Consider the following 9,342-nt stretch of genomic DNA (forward strand, 5'->3'; position numbering starts at 1 on the left):
CAAAGCATTAAACCGTCATAAGCAATATGGCCATAATCAGTCCCTGTTTCAGTGTTTTTTTCTGATGTCAGAATAATTTAGATGACCGGATATCTGAAGCAGCTGTGCCAATGAATACGTGAGCAGAGAAAAACACAGCTGCTTTCCAATTCAGGAACACTGTTCTGGATTTTCTTAAACATCTGGTAAATCAGATGTTCCTTTAAGGCCAAGCATGATGGTTATCAATAAACTTTTATCTTGCCTTTATGCAGGTGGAGATAAGGCTGACACAAGGTCTGAGGGCCTAATGTTGATCCTAGTCAAGCCTCATTGCATGGAAAATACCTACTTCTACGTCAAAGATACACTTGCAAACAATATCACTGCCTCTGAAAAGCAGCAATAATTTACTAATTTAAAGGCCACATTGTACCAGTATAATTATTTCAGCATAGAAGCATGGCTTTTATCTTAAAAGGTATCCCACTAAAACTTTTAACATGAATACAGATACTTCCTTAAAGCTTATTCCATCAACAACAGTACTAACTGCAGTGACTTTGGTAACACAAACCCATTTCTACCAATAGAACTACACCTATACAAGGTGGGAAGGACCACTTTAGCTAAACAAGTCAGAGCAGAACAGTTAGCGAATTTTAAGGACAGAAAGCTCCCCTGGGAAAACTAATGATCCCCTCCTGCGCGGTTCTGTCCCATAATCATTAGCCCTTTTGACCAGGATTAACACCCTACCTTCACTGATTGCATTGCAAAATAACCCCATCTATTAATGCAAGTGGGAAATATTACCAGCTCAAGAAGAAAGTTTCTCATTAATTCACAAAGGCTCTGGGTCAGGCCTCCACATTATCCTTTCAACCAGGCTAAAGGAGCCACAAGTAAGTTTTGTTGTGAAGAGCTGTCTCCATAGTATTAGGGCCAACTAAATGAAAAATACAGTATGTTCTAAAAATGTGCATGATAAACACAGTATAAAACCAATGAAAAAGCAATATTAAACAAATAAGACCTAATAACTGATGTAAACGGAGCCTGAGACTTTCTATATAATGACAGGAAGCTCCAAATAAAGGGTACTGGGTTCATGCCCTTCTAAATCATTACAGTTTCCACAGAAAATATCAGCCTCCTTGAGGCTCTTAGGTTAGGGAGATTTATAGTGATAACAATAGCAGTAGTTTATTTGAGACAGTTAATCAAAATTCTAGCACTTATAAGCCCTCTGTGGAAACTACAAATTTAAGAAGTCGAAGACTAAATATTCAACAGTAAGCTTGCAATCTACACAAGTACAGTAAATTTCAGTTATGTGTTTCATTATACTGGTGCCTTATAGCTTTTAAGAGGTTTACAACTTGGCTGTAATTATCCACTATGGGGTAAAATTTGGCATAAAAAGAACTCTTTTCCATTCTCTCCTCTTAACAGAAAGTTACTCACTCTCTGCTGGTACTGCATTCCTTGCACATGCAACACTCAGCAAGAGTTTTTGGGTGTGCAAGCAAAGCAGGTCAGGGCTCTCATTGTGTGGCTTTTAAAAATACATCTTTCATACACCAAAACCGTATTGCCCCTGCCTTCACTTACCTTCCATTAATTTAGCCTTCCATTTGGGTTCACTCGCATGGCAAAAATATGTGTAATTTGTTCATGAACCAAGAGAAATTATACATACAATTACATAAAGCATAACCATGAAGGCCTTATTTTCACCAACAAAGTCAAATTTCCACCAGGATAACAGGAAAACACGGTGATGGCATTAAAATTCACCGGTGAAAAAATGTCATCACTTCTGCTTCCCCACACTGTGCCAAAGACTTCCTGCATGTCCCCCTGAGGAAGAGGTGCCTAAGCATTTCCAACAGCAAAATGGAGTAACGGTAGTTCCCCACCTCAGGATCACTCTGAAAATTCACAGCTAAGTTCTTTGACAGTTTGCCAAAAGCCGTAAATAAAGGATATAAATACAGTTATATTCAGGTTCTATGCTCGTAACACCTTGGAGTCAAGAGGGATGCCAGCTTCAGAAGTTCTCATCGTTGTTCTCAGCAGCTCATTCCAGCACTGTAGTTTGCAGTGCAGATCCAAATGTTTGTGGTGCTACTCTACAAACCAGATCGCTGAAACGATACCATCAGAATCTGGCTCCCAATTCCTCGGTTTTTTCCTAGGAAAAGAATGTATTAATACTGCCATGTCCACAGGTCCACCCACCCTGGAGAGAAAGGGGAGCAGAAGCCCTGCAGGCAGCTGCCCTGTTGAAGGAGATGGTTCAGCTCAGAGGAAAAGAGGTCCGTATGCCAAAGTCGTCTCTTTTGCCAGGGTGTAGTCAAGGTGAAAACCCAACACACAATGTTAGCAAAGCACTCTGCAGTCACTGGGTAGCAAACACTGAATAAATCCCCTCAAAGATAGAAAAGCATAAAGATTTATTATTATTGTACTTACATAAATAAACACAGGCAGACTCTGGTGGGGGTTCAATGCTTAGTTCAGAGCTTTGAGGGAAGGCCCTTTTCCTGGACATGACGTAAGGGGACAATTATAACTTCTGCGTTGGCACCTGTATTTGACATGTTTTGGGGTGTACTAACGAAGCAAAGCTCCAAATCTCCAAGTTAAGCATGCATCTTTGTCTGGACAAGGAGTAGAAAAGAAATGCAAACACCAGTATTCAGACATCATTTAGAAGGCAGAGGTGAAGTAACTTTCAACATTCAACTGCATAGGTACTTGTAAGCTATAACAAGTTTCCTGGCCTTTCTTCTGCTCCATATTATTCCATTCAGGTGTGCCTTAAGTTTTGCCACATGTCCTGAGGGATATAGTCTCTGTCTGTCTGTAGACATTGATTCTATCCTGAAAACAAAAAGTGAAAAAAGTCTGATTCCTTTTTTGATTTTACATCTGAATTCTCCGGCTTTGGATAGTTTCAGCACAAACCAGAATACTGTAACGCAGGTTTCTACATTTAAAGTTGTCAGATACTTTACAGAGTTAGGTCACTTTAAAGTTTGTATTAATTGCTTACAATCTAACATATTGCAGCTACAGTTGTTACCTTTGTATAACAGACTCTAATCAAATCAGGGTAAATGGCAACCCCAGAGAAACAGAGCAATTTGACTGAACTTCTGTGTCTAGGTTTAGTCAGGACTCACCAGGTCTCCAAAGTAGGAAAACATAAAGTATAAATGGAATGAAACCCTAGGGGGGTAGAATACAAAACAAAAACTCTTTAGGTTTTCGTTCATTTATGCTCCATGGTGTATAACCCCAGAGAACCAATAAATGCAGATGGAGCACAAAAAATATGAACTCACCTTAATGTTGCATTTTTTTTTATAACTTCCACTAATCCAAATGTTTGCTTCACAAGTCATGTGTAAGAAAGCATTTGCATCATTTATATTCCCAGGATCCCATTATGGTAAAGCTCAAAACCAGTTCACTCAAGTATTAGTAAAACTGAAAGGAAAAAAAGAGTCCAGATTTTCAGCTGATAATAAATCACTTTATGTTAAGCAAAAAAATCTGACCTCTGCTTTCCAGTATTACTTATTACAACAAGACTACAGAAATAAATATGGTAAATAGGGTATTAAATAGAAACGTAAATTTTGGCCATCTAAATGCAGATGGCACAATGAAGTTACGCATCAGATTGCTCAATCTGCCTCTACACAGCAGAAAGCTTCTGCGTTGTACCCTTACTACATGTTGCTCTCCCTAGCTTCCCCTTGCAAGAGAATTTCATAACCTAAACCAGCTTGGTGTCAGGAAGATTTATTTGGTGTATGCTCCTTTTGTATTATTATTCAATTATTAGTCCTATAATGCATAGTATTATCTGGAATAAGCCTTTGTTACAACGGTGAACCTCCGAAGTAGCTTATGTTTCTTCTTATAATCCTCCCCTCACCCTAGCTCCCCGGTGAGATCTGAAAGGAATATTACTCATTCTACAGAGAGAAATTTAGAAAGAAAGAAGTCCAACATTTCATAGAAAATCAGTGAGAGATCAAGAAACTGAACTCATGTTGTAAAACCTAGATAGTACATCAGTACCGTGAACCATACATCACATTTCAGAAATAGCTAAGTAGGTTTTTCAGTCATATTAAATCTTCTGGAAACGGGTTTGCACCAAGATGCAAGGTTGTAAATTGCAGTGGAGGAGACAGACAAAACAAAATGAACAAATAAAAGAATAATAAAAAAACCCCTCTTTTGTTCTCCTTCTTAGACAAGTGTTAATAAACACAACCACAACCAACTCTTTCAAAGCCCCTTTGTTAAAACTGAACTTGCTGGAACATAGCATGTATTCAGGTCCCTCACTTTGCCTTCCTCCTACTACACCAACAGAAAGAGAAAATAATGAAAGTTGTTACGTGGCATTTGCATTTTGGCATGTAGGAATTCTCCTAAAATAAAAATCCAGACAAACATCCAGAGACAGATTATGCCAACCAAACAGTACAAGTGAATGAGAGATCTTATTACAGTCGTCCTCATGTTTTCAGTCATTTAGTTTTTTACTTTCTTGATCCTTCTGATGTGATCTTCTCACTACTTTTCAGTTATCAGACTCTTCCATATTGCATAGGATCTGATTTTGTAGTGTAAAAAAGGTAGAATGAAGCCTTTAGGTTTTCAATAAACACTAGTGAGAAAAAGAATGAGACAGCTACTCCTACTGTCTAATGGCACAAATACCATTTTTGGTAAGCAAGCTAAAGCTTTTAGGTCAAGATTAAAATTGCTTTTCCATTGGATTTTAAAGTGATATTATTAACTCTAATAGGTCTAGATCTACATGTAGTAATAAGAACAGATACCCATGACTGCAAGATCAAGCTTGTGGTAACGAAGAGCTTACAGAAAACTCCAAAATTAACTCAGACTAACGTACAACATGATTTTAAAGCAATCAGTGGTGACTTCAATCCCATGCATAGAAAGCGTGGTTTAGAACACAAGGTTTTGAGTCTTATGTCACATCCCATGCTCCCACAGAACAAAAAGTTCTAAATAAATCCACAAATTGGCATGTTTGGTGACCTGGAGCTTCGTGATTCTTGAGCACCTTGCTTTCATTGGAAAAGTCTAAAAATCTCTAAAGATATGGACTACAACCTTAAGTAACTGCTGCTGGTTATCAAAAACATATCTAAAGCTCACCCCTTACAAACCCAGATCCAGTTTAATTCCCACATTCAACTATACAGGCTAAAATCCTTAATAGTGACTTCCAAAATTACCACCCCCCACACAAAAATGCAAACCAAAACAAAACAAAACCAAGCTCCCAGTGTGGCAGTAAGGATATTTATACATGGCAAGTAAAGAAAATATATAAGCATTTGCAAAATCCTGGGCAATATTATCCTTAGACCTGGCTTTTATTTGCAAATTAAGTATGCACTTTAAAACCTAACAATGACTAAATACAGAGGAGATGACATTAAAAATCCACTCAGTGAGACTTTCTGCATATAACATAACAGAACGCTTCTTTTGAGAACTAATTTTCAGTAATTTGAAAACTAATTTTTAGTGCTGCTGGGTTGTAATTCAATACAGTTTACAGAGATCAGATATGCATCCTTAGCAATAAGGTAGCATCCCCAAAATACAATAGCTCTCCAGAGCCAAACCATGATATATATCGAAGCAGAAGAAGAATCCATTTGCTTTTCCCCTTCCTCCTCTGCTGTGCTAAGGAACAAGAGGCTGAATTTCTTCTTCTCTTCAAGACAGCAGTAGCTATGAAACTGTAAGCCCCCTAAAGGACTGACTCATACAAAACCATGCTTAATTTCCTCCACAGCAGCTGTTCCTATGTCTTGGTACAGGGAGAGATTGCCCGGAGAGAGATGCCACATCTACGTGGAAACATGGGTACGTTAAGAATGTTATCCGAGCGGACAGGTACTTAGATTGGCTCTATCGCACTAATGCCTGCAATACGCACCACGCTACAACACCCATAAAAAGCTGGATATATATCAGGAAAGGGAGGAAAAGCACAAGGACAAGCAACACAGCAGTTGACCCTTCTAGTGTCACTGGAAGCAACGGTGAGCACATTCGCATAAACCAGTTTCTTGTCCAAGGCAGACGAGCTGAATAGGTACAGGCGAGTTTTGGCATTGGCCATAATTAAGGAAAATCAGCTCACTACCGCTTAACTTCTGAATGAGAGGCACAGCATGAAGATTCCCAGCCAGAGGTTATCTGCATTGGCTTTACACCTTCAGGTCATTTGTTTTAAATTTATAGACAGTCTTCTTAAACACAGAGAGGGAAAGGTGTTTCTAAACAAGACAACATGGGGAAACCACGGTGGTTCTGCTCTGAAGGGGCGAGCACTAACGGTCGGGGAGTCACAGGAAAAAAAAGGGTAAGGAAAACGAATGTGAGCTTTCCAGGGGGAACAGACGTCTCTTTTACAAGGCCCTCGTAGGGGGAAGAGTAAAATGAGACCAGGCTGTCCCTGCTTTCCTAATTGCAAAGGTGCTGCCTCAAAGGGGAGAAAACTTCCATTAGCAACGTCCTGTGAAACATCCCCAAAAGCAGCACACGAGGGCTCGTGCTCCCCTTAGGCGTAATTCATCTGACAATGGCCGAAATTCATTAATAGCGGTTTTAAACACCGATGCAGCGAGAGAGCTTTTCTAAACGGGGATCAAAGGCAAACGCTTTGGAAACTCAACAGGGCGTAACTGCAGAGAGAGGGAGAGGAAAGCGGAGGGAAACGGCACAGAGTAACAAGTGCGAGGCCGGATTTGCTTTGCCCGCAAATACTGCCTAAGGGCATCGCCTCCGGCTCGACGGGGCCAGCGGGACGGGAGGAGCAGCGGGGCGGGGGCTGCCGGCCGGCGCTCCCCGAGGGGAGAAGCCTTTGGCCGCGGGGCCCCGTCACCGGCCGGGTCGGTACGGCCGCGGGCGGCCCGGCGAGGAGCTCCGGGAGGAGGAGCGAGGTTCGCTCCCGGCCGCGGTCCCCCCCCCCCCGCCCCGCGCCAGCCCGGCAACCCGCGGCCGGGCCCGGCTGCCCCGGGCGCTGCCCTCGGGGACGGGACGGGACGGGACCGGCGCGGCCGGGCGCCCGCCGCTCGCCTTCGGGGTGAAGGATCCGCCATCGCTTCTCGGCCTGCAGCGAGCGGGTGACCGACGGGCCCGGCGGGCAGCGCGCTGCCCTCCGCTTGCTCTCGAACTATGCCAAACCTCGTTAAATGAGCAACTGCGCCGGCAAGGCCGGCCCCGGTCCCCGGGGTACCGCCGCTTTCCTCCTCCCCTCCTTTCCTCTCCTCTCTTCTCCTTTCCTCTCTTCCCCTCTCCTCTCCTCTCCCCGCGGTGGAGTGGTGAACAAACGCGCCGCCGTCTACCTGTGCAACACCTCCGCAACACATTTTATTTACAGGAAATCAACTCGGGGCATTGTACATTATATACAGATATTTTTCCCCCTTCAACAAGGCAGAGCTTGTGCAAGATTAGTAGCATCCTCTGGAGCGTATCCGACAGTCCACGGGAAATGTCCGCCTCTGCGAGGTATCAGCTGTCGGAGTCCAAGTCACTTTTCCCGTCCTCTTGTCGCTTCTCCGGAGACGTTTTAGACGCTTTATTCCACTTTTGTGCGTTTTCTGACTCCTCCGAAGACGATCGCTTTTGCCTCCTCCACTTTGCCCGGCGGTTTTTGAACCAAACCTGTTACGTTAAGAAATTACATTATTAGGGGGAAAAAAATAAAAAAAAAAAAAAACAACAAGCAAACCCGCAGACTGACCTCCGGAGCCCTGCCTCGGCCGGAGCCGCTCCCAGCCGCGGCGGGGCCGGCGTGCGGCTGCCGCGCTCGGACGGCGGGAGGCGGGGGGAAAGCTGCCGCTCGGGTGGGTGGGAAAGGCTGAGCGCCTGCAGGAGGCACGGCCGCTTCTCGACATGTGCTCCCAGCCGTGTGATCGGCTCGGCCAGCCACCCCCGAGAAGGGCGCTTGGAAATAATAATAAACAGCTTTCCCTCTCCGCCCCCCCCCCCCCCCCGGCAAACCTGTTGCTCTCCCCTTCGCCGCGGCCGGCGCGGCCGGGCTGGAGCCGCACCGAGGGAGGTACCGCCAGTCCGAGCGCGTTTCAATGCGAAAGGGAGAGGGTGGAAGGAGGAAAGGGAAAGCGAAATACCTCCACTTTTTCCTCTCTTAAGTGCACCCTTCTGGCCAGCTGTTCCCTGGTGCCCACGTCTGGGTATTTCGTTTCCTGGAAGAGGTTTTCCAACGCTTCTAGCTGCTCGTCAGTGAAGATAGTCCGATGCCGTCTTTTTCGCCTGCAGTGCAGCTGGTTCAGTAACTGCAGCTCCGTCCGGGACAAAGTGCCCACGTTCATGTAGGGCAACATCTGATGGGGAACAGGGGACATCAGGACTGACCCAGTGCCCTCGTAACCTACGGACAGACAGACGAGACGACGACAGGCTTTGTGTTCGATAGCTGCTCCCCCCCACCCCGAGAAAAAGCCCCCCCCCGCCGCCGCCGCCGCCGCCGCCTACCCGCGCTCCTGCGGGCCGCCAGCTCCCCGCCACCCCCTCCTGCCCCGCGGCTGCGGGAACAAAGAAAGCCCGTCCGCCCCGTCCCCGGCGGGGGACGCCTTACCTGCGGGGGGAACGCAGGAGCACTGCTGGGCGCCCAGGGGCGGCACGGCCCCGCAGCAGGAAGGGCCGACGGGGGACGCCGGCACATGCAGCTGCCCGTAGTAGTAGTTGTTGTAGCCGAGCCGAGATCCGGTGACGGCCGGCGGCAGGGCGGAGGCGGGTGCCACCGCCCGGGAGTAAAATCCGCCGTAGTCGGAGGCGCTGCCGTAGAGCGAGTCCCCGTGGAGGCTGGGGAAGACGACGGGCGCGGCGCTCGGGGGCAGCAGCACCGAGTCCTTGCAGCGAGGTCTGGCCGCCAGGATATTGTCGATGCTGAACATGCTCACAGGCATGCCCCAAACCGTGCCGGGGCAGGGCAGCGGGGACCGGCCGGGGGCGGGGGGGGAAGGAAGGGAGGGTGGGAGGGAGGGAGGGTAGGTGGTGGTGGTGGTGGTGGTGGTTGCGGCGGAGGGGGGGGGGGGGGGAAGGCTGGAGAGCCACGAAATCGAAACTTTTCGGAGAAATTTTAAAAAGGGATCGGAGCGAAAACAGAGGAGCTTTTTCCGAGGGCAGCTTGCGGGCAGAGCGTGCGTGTGTGCCTGTGTGTGCGTGTGCGAGTGTGTGTGTGTGTGTGCGAGTGTGTGCGCAGGATCCACCCCTGGAACTTTCCCCCCTCAACTCTCGCCTGTTTACTGATCCCAACCCAGA

At 46.5% G+C, this 9,342-nt stretch overlaps 1 protein-coding gene across 1 annotated transcript; it reads right to left on the reverse strand.

Moving 5' to 3' along the window:
• Window positions 1-7,382: 7,382 nt before the first annotated feature.
• GSC (goosecoid homeobox) lies at window positions 7,383-8,987 on the reverse strand. Its single transcript, XM_052783757.1, has 3 exons — window positions 8,657-8,987; window positions 8,190-8,449; window positions 7,383-7,722 (listed from the first exon to the last, which is right to left on the reverse strand). Exons 1-3 carry the CDS (start codon window positions 8,985-8,987, stop codon window positions 7,570-7,572), a joined length of 744 nt encoding a protein of 247 aa, XP_052639717.1. The 3' UTR covers window positions 7,383-7,569.
• Between the last annotated feature and the right edge of the window lie 355 nt (window positions 8,988-9,342).

This window comes from Harpia harpyja, chromosome 3, assembly GCF_026419915.1.
Source record: "Harpia harpyja isolate bHarHar1 chromosome 3, bHarHar1 primary haplotype, whole genome shotgun sequence".
NCBI lineage: Eukaryota > Metazoa > Chordata > Aves > Accipitriformes > Accipitridae > Harpia > Harpia harpyja.

Excerpts from the sequence above, each read along its gene's own strand:
- GSC (XM_052783757.1), bottom strand. The coding sequence starts at position 8,987 with ATGCCTGTGAGCATGTTCAGCATCGACAATATCCTGGCGGCCAGACCT. Across the intron at positions 8,450-8,656 it reads CTCCTGCGTTCCCCCCGCAG|GTTACGAGGGCACTGGGTCA; the intron begins GTAAGGCGTCCC and ends GTCTGTCCGTAG. Across the intron at positions 7,723-8,189 it reads TAAGAGAGGAAAAAGTGGAG|GTTTGGTTCAAAAACCGCCG; the intron begins GTATTTCGCTTT and ends TTAACGTAACAG.